Genomic DNA, 22982 nt, shown 5'->3' with positions numbered 1-22982 from the left:
CTTCTAAATTAATTTCTCAAAAACAGACGGTGATTGAATCTTTTTGCAGTTAATAGAAAAAGGTCAAGAAAGGATCCACATTTATAACAATTCATTAAATACATGTATACTGTTAAACACCACGTCCAAACAATTAACGGACCCTCTGCAATTTTAATCAAACACTTTTATGACGCAATGAAGTACCCACTGGCAATTATTATATGAATATATAAGTAGTTTCTATATAAACATTTTTCGGTCTCTCAAATTTATTTAACACTTCGGTAGCCAGATTAGGCATATGGTAGAGTGTTTAACGTTTGAATTATTTTCCTCGCAGACATTATATCAACAGAATATTGAAAAGTAGCGCCATTATACGTCGGATAAAGGGAATGAGATCGCGTGTACAGATTGATTATAATTATAAAAGTATATTATTCAAATTTACGAACACCAGGTAGAGTGATTTCTTGACATATTCCAGCAATTTTATCTTGTTTTATAGAGGTAAATCTCAACATGATTTATAAAAGACTGAGTTCCCCTAACTGAATGTTGCTAACATTAAACCACTGAAGTATGAAACTTGTAGAAACACTTAAGAAACTTCTAGAGGCCCTTGAAGTTCTATAAAGATTAGGAAGGACTTTTTTTAAATACGTCCTTGTAAACAAACTATTACAAATAAAGACATTGTTTTGAATTCACTGAAAGTCGAATTATTTAAGTCAATTGGCTTGGTCATCTGTACTAATTATGTAATTTAAAGGTTCAAATTAATTGTAAAAAGACATCATGTGAATAACGTAATCAAGATTGAAACTGAATCTTGTTTTTTCAGTCTGTTCCTAAATACCATTCGAATATTTTCAAGTTTAACAGATATCTTAGTGCCTTTATGGAATATATTTCAGTGATATCGACCGCTTTATGATAAATATACAATCAAACAAATAGGTAGACTCTCTAAGTTATTAATGAATTTCACACATTGTTGCCTCTGATACCATAGGTGGTCATCTCTCTCTCTCTCTCTCTCTCTCTCTCTCTCTCTCTCTCTCTCTCGCAGGTCTAATTTTCGTCATCTTTAAGCGTAAGTTTGTTTGAGTAGACTGTATTTGTATATTTGAATTTAACAGTGAAGTACCACACACATAAGGAATACCAGTAAATTAAGAGAAGTAAGCAATATTCTCCAACTAAATGTAGTACTTTATAAACTTTGATTTTTTTAACATAAAAGTTAAACAAGTCACTTCAAAAGAATATTCTCAATGTGCAGTGTTTGCTTCTATTTGTATGTCCTGCTCTTAACATGTCTCTTTTAGCGGTTATAATGTTATTTGCAATATCCTTCAGAGATAACACTTCCAGAGAAAATACTGCAGACATTTTATTAACAAGTTTGTCCCCAATAGCCTTGAACAATTTCAAGTTCACATATCAACAAACAGAATGACACTTATAGACGTCTTCTCATTAGTTTTGCCCGGGTTTATGTTGCCGTAGAATCGAAGGATTATGTAGGGATTACGTTAACACGTTTTTGAGAGACTTTTCAATAGCGGACTACTTATGATATCAGAGACGGCACTATGTGAAATTCAATAATAACACACATCTATTTTATTTAATTGTTGAATGAATATCTCTCTGAAACAAGCCTGGCATTTTGCGGTTGATAATATGTCAAATGACCTGATATATTGTATATGGTTCATCAGCATTAGAACCTCCTCTTGCGTATGTGTACAATATCCATTTATTGAGCCTACGTTTTTTCATTGTGAATAAGATATTTATTAATATTACAGACCCTCTGAAAGGAATTGTAACTCTTAAAAACTGTTTAACACACTAAGTGGCTATGGATTAACTTGATTACGAATGTAAATCACGTCTGAACATCCTTACAAAAAAGGACTGAGCAAATCCTAATTCTTTTTAAAAAAAATATTTTATTTTAAAGAGTCAAGCGTCGAACTTCGAAATAATAATCAGTGCAGGAATTCAAAGGCAGTTTCCATACGATTACAGAAAATTAATGCAATGTATATCCAAATACCAGCTACTACAATTTATTTAATTTTGTTTAAGATATAAAAATATATTTAACGGGAAACTTCAACACAGTCAGCATATGATATCCATTAGTGCACTATAGTTATTCGGGGTATTTATTATGAAACATCTATAAAACTGTTGAATCCAAACAAATTATTTTTCAAATTTTCTACGAGGGCATGAAGTACATGTTAAAAAATATAAATTTAAAAATAACTTGTACAAATGGAAAAAAAAAAATTTCTTGCTTTATACGTAAAAGAATGCCTTAGATAAGAAATATATAAAATATAACCTCGACTGGCTTTACTACTGAATGTTTTATTCTACTAGTGGAAGAAAATAAATCAATGTATCCTTTGATAAGCAAAAATTTGTAACCGACTTGCAATGTCTGTACCTTTCCCTTAAATTAATTCTATATCCATCCTATTATCGGATAGTCGGTGTAAATTGTAACAACAGTCTACCATTCAAAGTAATGCAAGGTTATACATGTATGACCCCGGCCTTAATTAACGCATTCATCAACTTTAATTAACCATACTACGTAACATAAAGATATACATTTAAAGTTATTAAGATATAGGTCGCAAGTCTTTAATGCATTGTCATAATGTCCATATCTAAATTCTTATGAAACCTATTCAAACGAACATCGTACTATCAAGTACATTCGTTCTGATCACATTTCACGTTCTGTGTTCAACTTATTTCATGACTTTGAAATGCACTTTCACTGGATGTTCTTTACTAACTGAACCGTGTCCGTCATGTCTGCCTATAACTGTTCTGATCCTAGTTCTGCAAGCAATGGATATTTTGTGATTGCTAAGCCTTATTACGTGGATGGAGACCGGGTATACTACTATTGTGAGTATTCCTACTTCTTACAAGGGAACCCCATCAGAGAGTGTGATGGAGATACCGGAAACTGGACCGGGAAAGCCCCCACCTGTACGACAACCACTACCACTACGACCACTACTACAGCGGCTCCGGTAAATGGTAAAGTGTCATTAGTAAATTTAAAAAGTAAATATTATGTGAATAAAAGTATCAAACCTTCAAAAAGGCTTTTATTAAAAATTCTGCACATTTTACACGTAATCAGGAGATATTTTACGGAATGAATTTGTCCGTCAAATTCTAATTCTGGGCCAACGGTGAGTTGAACCCAGCTGATTCATAAAACCTCCAATAAGCCAACACGCGTTATAGTTTTAGTACTTTTATATAGAATCAGCATGGAATATACTTTTACACGAGTTTGGGATGTATCAGCACCGAAGGTCTGATTCCAACTGACTATAAATTTTCACAACAAAACATACATATTGAACAATGATAGAACAAAATAAAAGGATTAACAAAGAGTATTAAGAAATCAAGTATTAAACAATTATTGAGCGAATGATGACATTTTAGCGGCATGTATATAATAGAATTAAAGTAGATGAAAGATTAAGTGTCAATAAATATAAATAGAAGTCAACTAAGGGATTAAGTGTTCATCTCTGACTGTGCCTCGGGTAGGATTAACGATATGTAGAATTTATAGAATTTATCATATTTGCCGAAATATACGAAAAAAATTTATTACAATTTACACGAAGTCCGAAAAGTTAATTATCACAGTAATTTATAAGTCCGAAAAGTCGTATTTTACACAGTAACAGATACATGTACACGTAAAAGGTGTCTTTATTACAGCAAAAGATTAGATCTGGATATAGCCCACTAATTATTTTCCATAAGCGACAATGTTAACGTTTTATCATATAACTTCATCCCTAATTTTCGCTTAACAATGAGAAACCCTCAAAGAAAGCTTACCGTCTTGCATCTCACTGGTGAAAACCTCGAGGTGGCATCTCAGATTAGTTTTCCGGCAAAATGCACTTGTTTGCAAAAACATTTGAAAATAAAACTAAAAGAAGGGATTTTCAAAATTTCAGGGTATGCACATATTAATCAACTCAATTTCTTTCTTTTAAATATCGATACAACTGGAAAAGGTTTTCAAAGTGCAATTTTATCTCCTTTTACATGTATATATACAAAATGTATATCAACCATTTTTATTCTTTAGGCGACCTATACTTATTTTATATACCGTTTTAAGTTCGGGAATTTCGTTTTAATTAATAATGTGTTACTTTCTTCCCCTACCGATTCTAAAAATGATTAGAGGTATGTACAAATACCAATCTATTATAATTATATTTTGATAATACTATTACTAGTTTTACTGTGGCTATATTTTTTTTTTCAGAGTGGTTATACATGTCCATTGGTCTTTCCTCCTTCCTGTCGGTGATTTTTGTGTGTATTGTATCCCTGGTTATTCTTAAATATTGCCACATACTATGCAGGTAAGAATCAACCTTGATTCTTATACTTATTCTCCTTGTTGAAATATGTCACAGTCTTATATGAAACAAGCATTCTGAGAGTATTGCATTAGCAATACTAGTCCCCTACCGGCAAGTGTAATCTGGTTCCCCTTAAGAATTGAAAATGTCATATCTCCGTCAAAAATCAATGATGCGGAACGAAATGCAAACTTGATCTATAACTAATCAAGGTAAAGTCACATACCAAAAATCAGCTCAATATCTGAAAGCGTTCAGAAGAAAATTGCGGAAAACTCTTAAAAATTGAAAAGGCCATAATTCCGTCAAAAATCAATGAAGCGGAACGAAATGCAAACTTGATCTGTAACTCATCAAGATACACTCACATGCCAAAAATCAGCTCAATATCTGCAAGCGTTTAGGAAAAAAGTTCGGAAAACCAAGTGGGACAGACTGACAGACAGACAGAGGGACAGACAGACAGACGGACGGACAGACGGACGGACAGACTCAGAGGAAACCTATAGTCCCCTCCGGTTTCACCGGTAGGGGACTAATAAATGGCAAGGTCACAATAAAGTAATAAGCCATTGCAACATGATTATATCGGGTGATTTTTATGCATTCCAGATTGAATATGGGAATATTAATTATTTATTTAACAATTTCTAAATAGGCAGAAAACACGAGTTAGAGACGACGAAGAGGAAGTTGAGACCGGATGTTGTTATACCTGTTGTCTTCACTGTTGCACTCTGGGATGTCGTAGATGTTACCCAAACAATAACATTACTTCCCAACCTGCCCCTGAATTACCCATTCAGTCCCCTGAACAATCACCTAAACCCAGTGTGAAATCCATGAGTATGCAGACAGAGAGCCCAGTGCGTTTACAATTACAGGAGGTAGTGTCATCAAAGAGAGTGGCAAAGGAACTGAAAAATTACTGGAAACCTCATAAACACGATATCCGGCCAAATAATCAAAGTACAAACTGACACCAGTGTCTACATTACATCATTACAAAATTTCCCATGTGTTGATCCGAAACCTCACAGAAATGATGTTGAGTCAAGCGTGTGTATCTACTGATAACCAAAAAAGAAACTGGTGCATTTTTGAACATCAAAATTTCGTTCAGCAGTATGGGATAAATAATTTTTCATCTATTGTTTTAAGATGTTTTTGGAGGTCGAAGATTTAGAGGGATTGTTAAAAATATGTATCAATTCCCTGGTTTCCAACATCATGATGATATAGATATATTTACAGATATTCAACATGCATTGTTGTCTAACTGTTGTTCCTTGAATCACATACATGTACTAGACGAAGTATATTTCTTTCAGTATTTAAACCGCCATCAATTGAAAGAAAGATAGAAGTATGTTATATTTCTGCAATTTCCAGTGCAGAGTTGTTCTTGGTTCCTTAGGATTGTGGTAGCGTCAAGATTTTTGAAAGGGAAAAAGGAGGATTCAAAGGATCCAATAAAATTGAATTAAAAATTCTAGATATTTTTAAAATCTCTTCCTTAAATGGACAATAGAAAAATAACAGTTACTATCTACTAATTATTAATTAAAACAGACACACTATTTAATGTGTTTTCTGTAGTGATGTTAGCCAGCCACGGACAGAGATGATTGTATGGGACGATGATGGTGAGTGGTATTTCTTTTTCTGTGTTTTATTTATTTTATTTGAAACATTTAGGAATTGTACTAAGGGCAGCAAATTTATTATAAATTTGAAGTCATGTGTAATAAAGATGTATGACAATTAGGCTCTTTTAGACTCTTCGAAGGGAGAAACTATCTCAAGTTTACCGAAAATGTTGACACTCATGCATTAAAGATTTTTAAAGAAATATTAGAAACACGGAAACAGAAACATCATTCTTTATCATCTGCTTATACATTCATTTCTGTCAGTGTTTTGAACATATTTTATTATGTAATAAATACATAACTGGATTGGGCAGCAGGCATTTTAGTGTCTGGCTAACATTACTATGATAAGCACAATAAATATTGTGTCTGTTTTAATACATTATTATTAAACGATGTATAACATCATGATGAAGATGCCACGGAATCTAATAAGATTTTACGTTATGACGAAGAAAGATAACTCATCAATTTGTACGTCGATTCATGTATTTGGAAAGACTACAAAACAATTCCTTTTCTAAGCATTATCCAGTTTCTGTTTTTATTTCTGTTTGTATCATTACACCATTATATACATATTGTTCAGCAAATATTTGATTATTTAAACTTTTAATTATATGTTTTATTTTGCATGAGATGAATGCATTTCCAATGAATTAAAGAGCTATTTTTCCTTCTCTTTTCTTATTGCTGGTTTCCCGTCCAAACGTCTCTGTTTTGCAATGCTACCTTTCTTATCACACTACAAGGAGCCATATCACGTAAAATACATAATCATCTTTATTCAAAATTTATCAGATCCTTCTTAATTTTGTAACTCTTGTGCATTGCTGGGATGAAAATTTTAATTGCAAGTCTTTTTGAATTCTGTATTTGATATTATATAATCCTTCCTATCAGTTTAGGGAAAGAACTCTGAGGCGTTGCCTAATTTGACAATGCTTTTTGTATATCCCAAATCAAAATTCTAATACAGTATCAATTATTAATTATATGTTAAGATTTTTAACAATAAACTTAGATTAAGAATTAGATTTTCAACACGTTTAAGCAAAACGAAAGTTGTCTCAGATTTCAAAACGAGAATTAATCAAGCTTTAATTTTTGAATTTTCAATTCAACGCTGTTACATAAAATATATCGATAAGAAACGGAATTCAAAGTTTCATTTTTACAAAAAAAAAAAAAAAAAAAAAAAACCCAAAAAAACAAACAAACAAACAAACAAAACAAAAAACACCCACTTCCTTATCGCCGAAGTTCGAAATATACATGTACATTATAAGTCAACATATGTCAAAAATTAATATACGACGTGTAATTATAAATAAAAGCAACTTAAATGCAGAAGAAATGTAGCGAATATGAAAGAAGAAATTAATCACTTGATAAAAATCACTTATATGAACAGGTTAAGAACCCTATGTAAACATGAATGACATGCGCTTGGTAATTATTGTGTGTGTGAATCAACCATTTAAAAAATCCTCTAAGAGATAACATCAACATGTGTGAACTGCTAGTAATTAAACTGTCGTACTTTGCGACGCCATGATATAACAATATCTAAATAAACAAAGAATAATGATGGCGCTCCCCTGCTCAGCTCCACCATCTGTTTCTAATGGATTCTATGTGATTGCAAAAGGAACCTACCAGAATGGTGATCAGATAGCGTATTATTGTAAGATGGGGTATGAACTGGATGGGACTCAGACCAGATCGTGTGATGGTTCTTCTGGGGCCTGGGACGGGGCAACCCCAAAATGCACAAAGGTGACAACAACAACTATCATTACAACAACAACAACAGCGCCTACTTCCCAAATATCAGGTTTGTGAATTTATAGCAGACATTTAATTTTCATATCAATAAATGATTTGTGAGTTTGGAAATTTGGCCATATGATGTAACAATAGGATCTAGTCGACAAAATAAGATGAAATAGGAGTAAGAAAAGGGGTGTGTGCTAACTAGAAAGCAAACCACTCTATGATGTTTTTACAATATATATACATATGCTATTCGAAGAGACGTTGAACACACCCATAGAATCGTCTGTCAGCAATGTTTAAATAGCAAAAATAAATAAATAAAAATAAAATTATACTTATCCTCACAGGAAGTGGCATATCAGCCTTTAAATGAGAATTGAAACTAAGAAAAAAAATCACTTTTTCCACTAAAATACAGGAAAGGAATCAATCTTTTTATAGCACATACAAAGCATTTATTTGGCAATTTTAGAGAAATAATAAACATCGAAAATCAATAAACTAAATTTTAATGTTTTGTGTAAATGTGTTTATCAATGTGTTCGATTTGAGGTTAAGCAATGAAAAGTTTACATGTAAACATCACAGTCACAGTAGTATTCTTTTCGATGCCAAAAAACCAATCCCGTTTTATAAATTGACATTGACAACACTTTAAAAAAAAAAAAAATTGTGACTGAATTTGTTGTACTGCTTGTTGCATGCATAGATTTAAGTTTTCCCAGATGCTTTATTATTAAACTCACTACAGAGAATTTTGGCTGCTGTAAAGTTAACAAATTAAAAAAAATAATTTTTATGTTTCAGTGTCAATTCTGGTGCTGATTCCCTTTCTGCTGTTGCTTCTATCCCTGATAAGTTTAGGTACATGGTACATTATAAAGCGATGTTACTGTGCGAAAGGCTGCAAGTAAGGCTATAGCAATGATATCTTTTGTATAAATCCTAAAACAAGAGCTGTTAATGTATATATAGCAGGTTTGAATTGATTAATTTGATACTTGAAGGTTTTTCCTTTGTTGATGATGATGAATCTTAACATAAGAACTGAAATTTTTCTTTTCCTATTGTAATTGATGTACTATTGGGTCCTTTTCCTTATGTAATTGATGTACTAACTATTGGATCCTTTTCCTAATATAATTGATGTACTAACTATTGTTTACGCAAGTATTCTCCTTTTTTGTTTTATTCATATCATTTTACAATGGACCTTTTCAGAAAACAATCATTTTGGATAGATGGTGACGATCACGTGCAATATGGTTATTGGTATGGAGGCTGTAATACCTGTTGCCATTACTTATACGCGTACATTACGTGTCAAAGGTGCAAGAAAGCCCAACTTTCACAAAATCTTAATGGTGATGTTTGGAGTTTAAGGAATGGCGGATTGTGGTCGTCTCAGAATGGCAGGAAGTCGGCTTCTTCCAGAGTGTTTTCTAGTTCAATATGGAGTTCAACAAGAAGCACTAAAAGTGAATCCCCATGGAAACCAAATCTTGATTCCGTACCGGAGAAATCGCAAACAACAATATCTGATCTTTAATTCCTTGATAGATCTAAGCAATTATTAATCGTTATTGTCTTCCAAAACAACAAGAAAGATGATGCTTATATTGTAAGAATACGCAAGAATTCATTGATGTTCCACAAATAATTTTAATTTTATTGCTCCAGTCCACCAATGTTTTGATAACCCCTCGAATGCACATATTTCTGCGTTCATATACTAGAACAGATTCTTACATAACATGCATACTGAAAAATCACGTCAAACACTATAAATTTATCTTTACTTGGAAAATTCCCATGTCAAAGTACACCCATTTCCATTCATTGGAAAAGGTATTGTAAAAAAAAAAAAGTAAAACAATCCCTTTCTAACTCAGCATTAAACATACTGTCACTTTATCGTGTGCAATTTGGGCACATATATTTCCTACCGCTTATACGGCCAGGGAAAAAATAACTACATTGTATTAAGTGAGAAACATCATTGGTAATTGCTTTAGAGACAACAAAATTATACAAATAAAACAATTAAATATACAATTCAAAGTTACTAGAGGCAATACACAAAATATTCAACTTATCTACAGTATATGACATCAAATCATTGATATAAATGCGCATTACTGTTACAAGTCTTACATAAAATGTGAAGATTACAGCAATCATGCTCCAAAAGTTCATTTAAACTTTACAAATTGTGAGCAGAGCAAACACAGACCTCTGAAAACAGAGGTGGAATCAGGTGTCATATAGGAGTAAGCATCCCCTGTCAACCGGTCATACCCTCTGTTTGCTCCTTGTCATGTGTGGGTTTTCTGGAAAATCCGTAGACAATACAGTGTGAAAAAAATTAATGACCTGTCAATTGGTCTCTAATTTATTTTGGGGAAAGATTGTAAAGTTTCGTAAAATCGTACGTATTGATTTTGGTAAACTTTGTGATAAAAGTTTTATCTGCATTTAATTAATACAACTTCTCGATTATGTTGTTGTACAGTACTCCTTCACCTTCACTAATGTTAATATTTTCGTAAAGAGTAAGGAATGAGCCTTAATTGGTAGAACATTTACTAGATTCGCTATCTAACTTTCTTTGGAAAGATTTTTATGAAATTAAGGAATCCAGTATAGGGAAAGTAATTTAAATTCAGGTGCAACTGAAATGATTTTCCATAACTAATTATTTCAATTTGGAAGTTCTCAATCTATTTTTAGTCTAATATAGAAAAGAAAATCTTATCTTCACCTTGGAGGTCCCGTGAAGGTGAACATAACGTATTATTTTTTCTACAATGTTGGATTTCTGTCAATCAGAGAGCTAGGAATTAATTAATCATATAATAATAACTGAACGCATTGTCTTTTAAAGGCGTTCTCGTAAACTTTTCAAAAAATTAATCTTCTCCTCAAGAACTCTTATCCAATTTCAACTTGACACAACGTATCTTTCGGTGAAGGGAATTCAACTTTGTTCAAATGAAATCAAAAAATATGAATTAAGATCAAAAAGAAGTAAGCATATAAAACTTAAGTGGTGAAAAATTCATGAACAATTAGCAAGACAGGTTTGAATATTCATATTTTACTACCTCGTCAATTTTTAAATATTTTCTACAATTAACATTTATCTGTTCAAAAGGATGATCAAAATGTTTTTATATTGTATGCGTAGTTTCAAAATTCTGTGAAGTTATAAAACAAAAAAAAGTCCCCCGTCTAGAAATATCAATTAATTTGTCGAAATTTTATCTTATATAATCAACTGCATCGATTTCCTTTGAATAATATTATTAAGAGAACAGAAAACACATCTACATTTACCCTTGTTAAATATTTTTGTTGGACTGCAAAAACTTGATACCATTCTATTTTTACAACTCATGTTTCTTTTTGAATTAAATTGAACGTGTTATAAACTGAGAAGTAATCAATATAAACATAATTACCACCATTAATAAATGAATTGATTAATATTTTAATATTATGAAACTACGAATTAGTAAATTAATGAACTAAGCTTCTTAAAACTAGTTTATTTATCATAAAAGTAAATGCAGCAAACCCCCTTTAACCAATGATTTCCGGTACAGTGCTGAAAAAACAAAAACACAAATTATTTTTTTTTTTAATTCTGAAGTCAGATAAGACAAAATTTCGTTTTTATTTTTGATATTGTTACAGATAGATGTGTATATATGCTTTCAAATATGAATGAACTGTATTATAATGAAGGATGAAATCAGTAGCCTTCATAAAACAATTCGGTCACAGGAGGATGAGAAATTTTACCGAGCTGCTTAGAATATTACTTATCACAGGAACATGTAGCTAGTTAATTGTTTTCAATGTTTGTTTATAGATTTCTGTAAACTGTTTTCGTTAACATCACAAATAAAATTTTAGCTCTGAAAAGAGGAAATCTATCAGGACAAAATTTTTAACTTTCGTTCAAAATTTGTTTTCTATATTGTGTTTACCAAGCAATAAAATTTTCTTGTGAAATTATTAATGTATTATTCTTAGTAGAAGTATTATTATTATTATTAGTAGTAGTAGTAGTAGTAGCAGTAGCAGTAGTAGTGGACTTTTGCGAGAAGCACCTACTTTTACACTCGACGGCTTACTTTGACATTTAAACATGTGCTATGTACGGAGGTACGGAATTGATATTAGATAAGAAAACCTTACTAGTGGTCATAGGTATGGTGTTCGGGGCACTTACATGATTTACTGGTATCCAATTAACACAAGAGATGATGGGAGGTAGAATAACATAACTTAAAATACCTTATTCGTAAGGGGTAGTATTTCCTTTCAATCTTATTTTATGAAGGAATGAAATAAGGAAGGAAAAAAAACATTCCGAAATCAAAACTTACAGTCGTTGGTCAAATGGGAAGGTAGGGGGTTAGTATAGGGTGTTTCTCCTTCCCCTCCCTAGACAACGTAATATGTGCTTTGAAATGCCCAATTATTATCGTTTAATTAACTGTTTAGCTAAATATTTATTTATTTCACAAAAGAGCTGCCGTATATAGTCCCAGTGTAAAAGTATATTTTCTATAGAAAGACATAAAAGTCCAGTGGTGGTGGTAGTAGTAGTAGTAGTAGTAGCAGTAGTAGTAATAGTAGTAAAAGAAGAAGTAATAGTAGAAGTAGTAGTTGTTGTTGTAGTTGTAGTAACAACAGTTGTAGTAAATATGTAACAGTTGTAGTGATTGTTGTACATGTAGTAAAATAGTGGTAGTAGTAGTAGTAGTATAAGTAATAGTTGTAGTAATAGTAGAAGAAGTGGTAAAGAAATCAATACTTACATGACATTGTACATTTATATGACTATGTACAAGGAATTTTCAACAAGTTCGTGGACTGATGCGATAAAATTAAATTAAATACTAAGTAGTCGTTGATTACAAAATTTATAAGGAACATAAAACAACAAAAAGTTAGGACGTGTTAAAAGTTTCAGCTTGATACGTTGATGATTTGCCAAATTATCATTAAATAAAAAAAACATTGTATGATCACCCGGCGCTGTAGCCGTTAAGTTTCATAACGTCCGACAAAGTCAATATTTTTCAATGCTCGTTCCCTCTGCCTCAATACACTTATCTTGATGGGATTCACTGGAGTAAAGTAAAGATTTAAACCCGTCTTGGTTATATGACTTTAAAATGTCAGATAAACATTTCAATGCATATAATATTGTAAATGGATTTAATCATAGGGAAAAATCCTCGCTTGATTATTCCAGCATAATTTTCTTGTCGGAGTTCGATGTCTACCACACATGATCAGCGTCACTTTTTTTACGTGACTGACTTTGGACACCCTGACTGCAAATCGACATAAACTGCTCGTCTCTTCCTTCTCTGATTCTTTTTTGGCAATTAAAAACAAGCATTTTGGATGCCAGTTTTTCCAGGGGGTTAAACTTTATACAATGTTGAAATAAAGACACCTCCCCCCTTTTGACGTCGTTTTAACCTCATAGTTGTTTAGACATTCCATATAAAATATAAAATTTCATAGATCTTAGAGAATGAGGTTAAATTGCAACTTTTATTGAACAATTGTGTCATATCATATGAGTGAACTATACAATTAATATTATATATATTTAGGCTTATTAGTCCTTGGTATTTACTTCCATTTAAATGCACGAAAATTTGAATACGTTGAAATAAGTTCACATGGCTAATGATTAGTCTAGTTTGATGTTTTGAATGTGATGAAAGAATGCAAAAATTATTCTTATTTACTTACATTAAAAATACAATCAGGAAACTTTATCTCTGGAAATAAATAGAAATCTTACTCTAAACTGTATTCGCAGATGAAATAATAAGAAAGATGACAAGGAGCATCTGTCCATTGTCCGTGAAAAGTAGTGCTAGAATCAATAGCAGCGCAGTCCTCTTCATGATAGTTATCTGGTCCTCCTCCCACCCAGGGAATGTGTATTTTCACTGGAGACTTTCTGGAGGCGTAGACCCATTCACCCTCCAGAAAAGCATCCGTCACGCCTAAGTGGTAATGTCCACCATTTCCTGTAATGTGACATTTAATACGTATTACATGTAAGCTATCGTTAACATCACGGCTGTAATTAGATTTCATTTTTTTTTCAAAATTCGTTAAAAAGTGACACACTTAAATCTGATCTATAATATGTGCAAGTCAGCATAACAATAATGTAATCTGAAATATTAATGTACTATGCGAATAAAATTGCTTTCAACTGTCCAATCTTTTTTTTCTTAAAAGACTGAATGATGCTTAATAAGGCGTAAACTCTACGTTCTCGCTAATTTATGGGCGGGTAAAAACAATTGCAACAAGTGTATAGATCTTCCTACCAATTTGAACCGTTTCTCTTGATAAGAATGCAACTTCTTCCTGTGTCACTGGTTCTGCTAGCCGGCCACCATAAGCCACACAGAGGGCCTAGGAAACATGTTTAATACAATAATATAACTGTTAAACTTTTCTTTTCTCTTGGCTTGGTCCAAAGTCTTTTTGCAAATTGTATGTTTTGTCTAATTAAAAAAATATATAGCGTATCTTATCGATCCATAGCAATCCATTTGGGTCACCGAATCAGTTCCAAAACGCAGCTTGAATTCGAATTAGTGTAGTGACTGATTTTTTAAACTTTGTGCATTAAACTGCAATTTAGGGAAAGTACTTAGTAATCATTATGACAACGTGTTCGTTACTGGTGTCACTTTGTTTGATTTTTACTTTTTTGCGTCTTATGTAACGGTTCTTTAAATACTTCAACTGACAACTAGGTGAAAATTCGTTAATCGAAACGTCTCTGCGAGGAACAGCGTATCATTAAAGGAAATACATTTATTTTTCTCAGAATCTATCTTATATTTTACTACTATTCCTTTAACATAAGTTACATGAAATATTCTACATACAGCATCTAAGAAATATTGCAATAATAAAAGGTGTTGATTGCAATGGCAAATAATTAAAAAAAAAATAGTAATGAAGGTTCATAATGAGAAGCGAATTTTTTTCACACATTGCAAAGTTTTTGGAACTAAATCCTTTAGAAAAGGGGTCATTTACAAAAATATCACCCTCAGAAGCGCCATATTCTTCTTCAACTGATTGTCGCAATCATAAATTACTTGAGTCTTATAAACTACATGTACTAGTTTTTATCATTATAAGCAATTACTTTAATTAACAGACAAGGAAGAAATGCAAAAGGAGCTAGGATATTATAACCGCAAAAATAAATACGTTTATATTGTAATTATACTATCAGTTAAGTAGCTTATTGGTGTTTATATATTCAACATTCCTGACTGACTATTACGACACTAGCAATTATAAAGCTAAAAGCGTTCTTCTAAGCTGAAAGTCATCAGTACTTACAGATGCCGCAAACCAGGGTTCCTTCACTTTGCTGAAGAAATAACATTTATCATGATGTTGTATCCAACCATTTGCGCAACGTGTACCTTGAAAATCATATCATGTAGATATTATCTTTCACTTTAAATATGAATGCGTAATATAACTACATACTGATAGACAGACATAAATTTATGTTCAGAATATATATTAATCTCGTTCACATTCATTAGAAATTTGCTAGTGTGAAATAAATTTTGAATATTTTTTTCCTATGTTTAAAGCAGATATATCAAATAAGTTACCTTGTTGTGCTTCAAGAAAAGCAGGTAGAAAAATATAAAATGCAATAAAATCCTTTATATCCATTTCTTTTTACCTGTGTTATCTTTCTACTTGCACTATCAAGGTGTGAATACGTCAAGGTTACACATAAATCTATGTGGTCTGAAATCCCAACCATTGTGTCCAATTTCAAAAACAGGTAAAAATCTGTTATGCTAACAATACCCTTTTTTGTCTTTAAAACCTAGGTACCTAATTCCAACCACAAAATTTAAAGCTTTCGGGAGCTTCCACTACCGTGAAAGCATGGGTTAAATCTTCCAAATTCCCTACTTGTGTAGTAATAATTTCTTATGAATAAATGAAGTAGAAAAAAGAACACACCCAAAGTAGTTAAGAAGAGTCAGTGTATAGAGGACAACTGGCATGGTGGCTACATGTCAGAAATTGTGTCTTGTTTATTTTTTGTTTTGTGTTTTTTTTTTTTTTAAAGAAGGATCATCCCAGGAACAAATTTTATTAGGAATGAAGCCAAAAAAAAAGACGATGACATTGTATTTTTTTCATATATATATATATATATATATATATATATATATATATATATATATATATATATATATATATATATATATATATATATATATATATATATATATATATATATATATATATAATTCAAGATAGCATTTGTTTACACATTTGTTTAGTAGAAATGTAATAATTTCCAAAATGTGCATTTATTTAGTTCATAAGATAAAAAAAAACGAGTTTTTTAAATGTAGAAGTATAATTAAACACACATTTCTGAAAATATAAGGTATTTTTCAATTAAGCACCAAATATCTATAACACTACACTTCATTACAAAAATTTCCTAAAGAATCGACGGATAAATCCTCGGACATTTTCCATAAGGCTGCTAAATAAAGACTGCTTCCCAGAAGGTGGTGATTTTGTGGTAGAAAAGAGTTCCATTTGTTTTCTTTGAGGTCTTATTGAAGAATGGCGCTGAATTGAAGTAGAAGTCTGCAATTGTGTGCTTTCTGTCAGGAATATTTTTAAACGATTGGTTGCTATGCAGGAGCTGGAATCAGATGACTTAGATGGATCTACCAAGCGATAAACAACTCCATCTTTATTTTTACTTCTGGGAAACCTACCTTCTAATACGTATAATTCACCTTCAACATCTTCCCCAAATGAGATCAATTTTTGGTTAATCTGATTATTTAGCGGTTTTGTACACAGATCTGTGCAGAAGTTGATGGTTTCGCTTTTCCATTGATCAGATTTGAGTGAAAGTGTTGCCAACCATCCAGTGAAGTCCCCATACACGTATTTCCCAGTCAACTTAGGAATTTGACATCCTCGGTAAAAATAACCCCCGACTACAGCACTTCCTTGGCTGTGATGGTAAGAATGTATAGGCTGTTCTAGGTTGGCTATCTTGTCACATTTATTTTTCTGTCGGCACTTTGGCCCTTCGTAGACATTCCAGCCATAGTTTGCACCCTTCTTTAAAAGATCAAGTTCTTCCCACTTATTCCATCCCACATCTCCACATATGATTCTTCCCTTGCCTTCTCCAGAGCTAGGATCTCCGTCATACTGTCCACACCTCCAAGGACTTCGGAGACCGTAGGCATAAATTTCAGGCAGGAAATCTGGATCTCCAACAAATGGATTGTCGGCTGGAATTCCATATGGTCTACCATCGGCATCGTATACGTCTACATCGATTCTTAAGACTGAACCTGCCATTTCAGAGGTATTCAAGGTTGACCCGATAGGTTGAAAGCTAAGATCTCCAAGTGTTACTAACAGGAAGCCGTTCTCGTCAAACATTATCTGACCACCTGGGTGATATTTCACCGGCTCATCAAGTTCTAAAATTACTCTTTCAGTTGACAGATCTGCAATATTTGGATTTTCAGAAGATTGTTTAAATTCACTCACCCGAACAGTAGACTGCCGACCATTCACAGTCTCGTGCTCAGTCCCATAGAACACATAGAATTTTTTGTTTTCATTAAAATTTGGATGAAAAGCCATGTTCAGCAAACCAAGATCATATTTAAACACAACTGATTTAGAGATGTCTAGATAAGGTTCTTTTTCTGCCTTCCCGTTTAGATAATAAATGAAGATTTCACCATGGGCATCTCCAATAAATAAACGATGTGTGTCATCCTTCACACCAATAACAAATGAGGGAAGGATAAGTCCTGTTGCAAATGGCTGCAAACACAAGCAAGGATTAGTAGTTGGGTCTTTTTTCTGGCTTCTTTTGTTGACAGCAAAATTTGTACCAGCAAAGCAATATCGTTGGTCAATAGATTGAACGAATGAGCAGAAGGAATCTGACGTCTCGATTTCATTCAATATGAGAGTATTATTCGTAAGATACGGAATTATTTCACGGCACTCCGAATATAGTTGATCACAGTAACCTTTACAGAGTCCTGGGAAATCTCCTAAATTATCTAATCCAAAAATATTGTAAAAATGGCCCGAATTCGGATCGCATTTTGCACAAAAGATCTTTTTCAAGTACTGTTCACATGTCCTCCAGTACTGGGTTGGGATTTTAGTCTTAGTATTCTTAAACTCATTCCAGATGGCACTATCTGTCTTTGTAGAACAACATCCTAGACCAGAATATTCAGAACAAAATTTCAATGGTCGATGTCTTTTAACTGCGTCAGAACCATCAAAGCAGAGATGTGCATGGAGTAATTTCCATCGTGATAAAAATATAAGCATCAGAATTGATATAATTGTTTGCCTCATTTTGAAACATGAAAGCAACACCTTCAAAATGTAATATAAATCGTAAAGCAGTTAATACACTTTTCTTCACCGACTGAGTTATTTATACTTTATGAACCATCGTTTGCGGTACAAGGTATACAGGGAAGTTTGATTTGACGTATTAATTATACAAGGCGCATAACATTATCGAATCAATTAATACATGAATAACTTATTAGATATAATCAGTGTATTTTGGACTTTAAGACGATGTTATCATATGGGAGTTGTCAAATGAGAGAAAATATTTTTCAGAGTGATATCTGTTTGTCCTATATGTTTCCTTATCAAAGCACTACCTCTTCTGCATATTGCCTATTTTAGAGCTGTATGAATTGAGCCACACTTTTTTTTGCGGTATTTGATTTTTTATTATTCATGTGTGCTTATCAACATTACAAAAACTATCATTTTCATAGGCATGATATACCGTGTATCAGCAAAAAAATAATCTTAAGCAATTTGGCATTTTAAGCTCTTTCTACAGAAAAAATCCAAAAATTAAAAACAAAACAAACTTTTCTGTTTCTTCTGAAAGTCAGAAATAGAACACATCTTCCAACATTGCAGATATCTTTAAAAAACAGAGATAAAATTATTCAAAAATAATGCTCAACTGCATTAAATTTTCATCGATAAAGACAGTAATTTGTCTTTATATTGCCCATGCATCATAATTGCAGAGTTTTACTTACTTTTTTTTTAGTTATTTTAAGAACATAGGATACTCATCAAAACAATATGTTATAGAAATCTGCAAAACAGTTTGTAAAGGCTTTAATTCATTAGTGATAATACATATTTATTGCGAAATTTCCTACCAAAACAGCCTTTATTTATATTCCCCAAATCTCAACTTTTATTTTATATCATTCTTGAAATTCAATGCAAAAACATGAAAAAAATAAATCTCTGACAATAAATATATTCCATAATTTCACATATATAGTACAAAGCTGTAGAGCAGGTACATCTCCCCACAACTCGTGCCACTCTGAGGAGGATACTTTCTCTACACAATCCCCCTCACGGCATGGTTGTCCTGCAACGTTCCCTAGATCTGGCATACACCCATTGCCCCTCCAGGACCATTGTAGTAATTCCCACTATTACCTTGTTAATAGAAATGATCAAAATTAATGGTTAACAAAGATGGATAACGACTATCTAACATGAATGAACCATAGAATTCTAGGCTTGTTCGGTTAATAGTATATGCACGTTCATTTCAGAATTGTTTGGCCGTGAAGTACATGTAGAAAGCATTTTTATTTATGTTGCTCTGATAGATCTTAATTGTGATTAATCATTAATTTGTAATAAGAATTCTCACTTTCTTATTTGTTCACCTTGTGCCTCCAGCCTCAAAATTTCTGTTCCATTTATTCAACGCTTCCTTAGCGACATGGGCAGGCCACTGTACGACTGTGTAGTTCTTTTTAGTATATCTTCTTATTATTTTTCTTAAATAAATAAATAATAAATAGATAAATAACCACCATGTTACCCAACCGTGGAGACTGAAGCAATCGTTTTTGGCGGCAGATTGTACATGGCGTACAATGTCAACTTGATAAAAAAGTTGGAGAAAAGATGAGAGTTGAGATAAAATTGTAAATAAATAGTAACAAAAAGTTTTTTTTAAACTTCTTTCAATAATAATTGAACATAAATTATAGATTTAACACAATTTTTATTTATTTATTTGCTTATTTATCTATTTACTTATTAGCTCTTTTAAAATACAACATACCGTATTCGAAAATTGTGTTAGGGGAGCAACAGACTGCCGTTATTTTTTTTAATAAATAGAGAAATTCAAAATTGAATCAAATGCGTTTGTTTCCCCTTTATTCAAAGGTGGATAGTACAAAACTCCTAAGATTTTTTAACAAATTTAAATTCACACACCATTTCGATAATCAGCCAATTCATAAACTCTTTATAAAATTATATTTATTCATATGGAGAAATTGCGTTCTGTCTGCTTATTTGCATAATTATCTACATTATTTGAGCTATAATGGCGACAAAACTTTTCTAAATTTTTATTACTTTGTTCTTCCGTCGATGATTTGATTTTTCTTATTATCTTCTACCGAAATGACATGATTGTATATAGCCAAAGTGAAAGTTGAGAACGCCTTTTGGATTTGAAAATTCCAGGTGAGAGTATACTGTTTTATTGAAGGAAAGAGAACAAAATTGGCGTACTTATCATTTCTGTTGAAGAAAAGTAAGTGTTCATTGCAAGTTGACAGAGTTCTGTCGCTGATTTATAGGTGTAGGAGAAAATCTATTTTATAAAATACAGATGATTGACATTTCCTGACTAGCCGCGACTGCCTTTTCACTTTAAAAACGACGACGATAGAATATAATATCATCTCATAATTTAAATTCTGACCACCATTTTGGACAGAGAATCAATTTTCACCCAATAAAGATGAAGATAATGAAAAATATTCAATTTCACAATCCTATAAAAAATCGAGAACAGGGCAAAAACAAGGATCTCAGGAAATAACAGAGAAAGGATCAGGTGCCTAGAATAACTATGCTTTCCTTAAAGACTTTGTGCACCCGCCTCGACCAATCTTTATTGAGCAGGTAAACGAAGTAATTCATAGTCAAAATAAGTTGTTAACAATGTAATCAATGTAATAGTAAGGAAAACGTAAGTGTAACACAACGACAGATCCTTTAATGAAATATGTGAAGATAACGAACAGTATTCGAGCTCAGAAGTCCATTAAACATTACAAAAAAGGAGCAGAGCAAACACGGACCTCTAAGACATCAGAGGTGGGATCAAGTGCCATGGAGGAGTGAGCATCCCCTGCCAACTGGTCACAGCCGCCGTGTGCTCCTTGTCATGATCGGAAAATAACGGAAAATCCGTCGACAATTCAGTGTGTAAATAATGGCCTAACAATTAGTATGAAAAAGTCAGTCAACATAATGATACTTAATGATAGATTGTATTTGCTGATAAGGTCATTGTATCGACCATAGAACTTACGAAATGATGACTTTAAACGAGACTGCTGATATTCTTGTTTCATCAACTTGTTTCTTAATAACTTACCTCGTTTTAGAAATTGTTCATACGTAGAGCATGCTCTTGCGTATCGAATCAAATGAGAGATATAAACCCCGTATGCAGGTGATAAGGGTATATTATAGCATAAGTAAGGGAAGTTGACGATTGAAAAGTTAAAGTTTATCATAAAGCTTTATTGTCAGAATACCATTAACGTCTTTTTTCTAATATAATATCTAAATATGAAACAGATGTGCCAGACTCTGTGGTATCTTTTATACCAAGCTCACCGGGATATGTCGTGTCGACATAAGAATGGAAATAACCATTGTTAATTGACAATACGTCGTCGATATATCCAAATGTCGAGTTGAAGGCCACAGCAAGTGTTTCTTTCTTTTCACGTAAACGATTTTGAACAAATTTTGCTTCATATGATTACAAAAATAGGTCTGCTAGTACATGTAACGGGGCGCAATTGGTATCCATGGAAATTCCGATAGATTGTTGCAAGTTCTGGCCTCCAAAAACCACATGGATATTGTCAATCAGAAACTAGAGCACCTTTTTAATGTCAACTTCAGACACTTGTGTGTACAATCAGATTGTTTTTTAAGAAAAAAAAACCAAGGTCATTATAACGACTGTTAAATGTTTGAAATACTGATTTAAAACAATACTTTTGAAATCCCTGTATCATCAATATATTTTTCAGTCGCTCTCTAAGTTAAAATTTGATTCTTACCATAACATGCTTGTGTAACGAACATGTCTGAGACAGAGACACCATATGCTTATACAAAATGGGAAATTGACGACTAAGAAGCTGGAATGAAACTTTATTAGATAATTCATCATTGGTTTGCCATTGTTGTTTATATCTAAAAAAAAAAAAAAAAACAGGCTTATGTTGCTGAGTCTATGGTGCTTTTATTTTTATTTTTTGAGAATATATCGTCTTCAAACATGATATATGTATTTCATATTTAAAAGAAAACAAACTTTAATTTCATTTCTTCTGTAGTAAATCTTTGATCGCAAACATTGCTAGCAATATTAAATAAGCTTGAATCTACTTGACTAGAGAATGTTTTATATCAGAATAACTAATTGTGACACCACTCTTACAGAAAAGAAAATTCTTAATATCCCGATTCATAATTTTAACCTCATATCAAATGTTGTGTCTCAGCTAGTAGGCTCTGGAGGCAAAACTGAAAACAAAATAATCTACACTTTATAAGAAAGCTTTCACTTGTGTTGTTTTTTTCCCCCAAAAGATTTCTTTTTCATTTTAAACAACAGGCCCAAGGGCCGTAAGGTCACCTGAGTATAATACTGTAAAGGATTTATAGAAGCATAAAATTAATTGATAAAACAAAATAAACTGATAGATGAAGATAAGATGCTAATAAAAGAGAGAGAAATAGGTTGATCAGGGATCAACAAAATAATTAGTCTACTATTCAGTAACAAATCAAAATTAATTGTGTTTACTAGTCTGTACTTGCTCCATTTGTCATTACATGTATCAACATGAAGAATAAACAAGACAATAGTGCTTGAGTATTATTAGTAAACCTGTGGAAGAGTGGT

At 32.3% G+C, this 22982-nt stretch overlaps 4 protein-coding genes across 4 annotated transcripts; 2 read left to right on the top strand and 2 right to left on the bottom strand.

Annotated features, from left to right (window-relative positions):
* Positions 1–2822: 2822 nt before the first annotated feature.
* On the top strand, positions 2823–5404 carry LOC133187535 (uncharacterized). Its single transcript, XM_061322938.1, has 3 exons — positions 2823–3057; positions 4325–4424; positions 5083–5404. The coding sequence occupies exons 1-3, from the start codon at positions 2823–2825 to the stop codon at positions 5402–5404; spliced, it is 657 nt and encodes a 218-aa protein (XP_061178922.1).
* Positions 5405–7666: 2262 nt separating this feature from the next.
* LOC133187615 (uncharacterized) lies at positions 7667–10035 on the top strand. Its single transcript, XM_061323035.1, has 3 exons — positions 7667–7913; positions 8663–8765; positions 9077–10035. Exons 1-3 carry the CDS (start codon positions 7667–7669, stop codon positions 9402–9404), a joined length of 678 nt encoding a protein of 225 aa, XP_061179019.1. The 3' UTR covers positions 9405–10035.
* A 3649-nt stretch (positions 10036–13684) lies between these two features.
* Positions 13685–15613, bottom strand: LOC133187614 (C-type lectin domain family 4 member E-like). The gene is made up of 4 exons (XM_061323034.1): positions 15550–15613; positions 15266–15351; positions 14230–14317; positions 13685–13920 (listed from the first exon to the last, which is right to left on the bottom strand). Exons 1-4 carry the CDS (start codon positions 15611–15613, stop codon positions 13685–13687), a joined length of 474 nt encoding a protein of 157 aa, XP_061179018.1.
* A 761-nt stretch (positions 15614–16374) lies between these two features.
* LOC133187613 (HHIP-like protein 2) lies at positions 16375–18322 on the bottom strand. The gene has a single exon (XM_061323033.1). It carries the CDS (start codon positions 18320–18322, stop codon positions 16394–16396), a length of 1929 nt encoding a protein of 642 aa, XP_061179017.1. The 3' UTR covers positions 16375–16393.
* Positions 18323–22982: the final 4660 nt, after the last annotated feature.

This window comes from Saccostrea echinata, unplaced genomic scaffold (genome assembly GCF_033153115.1).
Source record: "Saccostrea echinata isolate AGI-Se365-2 ecotype Australia unplaced genomic scaffold, CSIRO_AGI_Sech_v1 ptg000015l, whole genome shotgun sequence".
NCBI classification, from domain to species: domain Eukaryota; kingdom Metazoa; phylum Mollusca; class Bivalvia; order Ostreida; family Ostreidae; genus Saccostrea; species Saccostrea echinata.
This window is presented reverse-complemented; position numbering and strand designations above follow the sequence as displayed.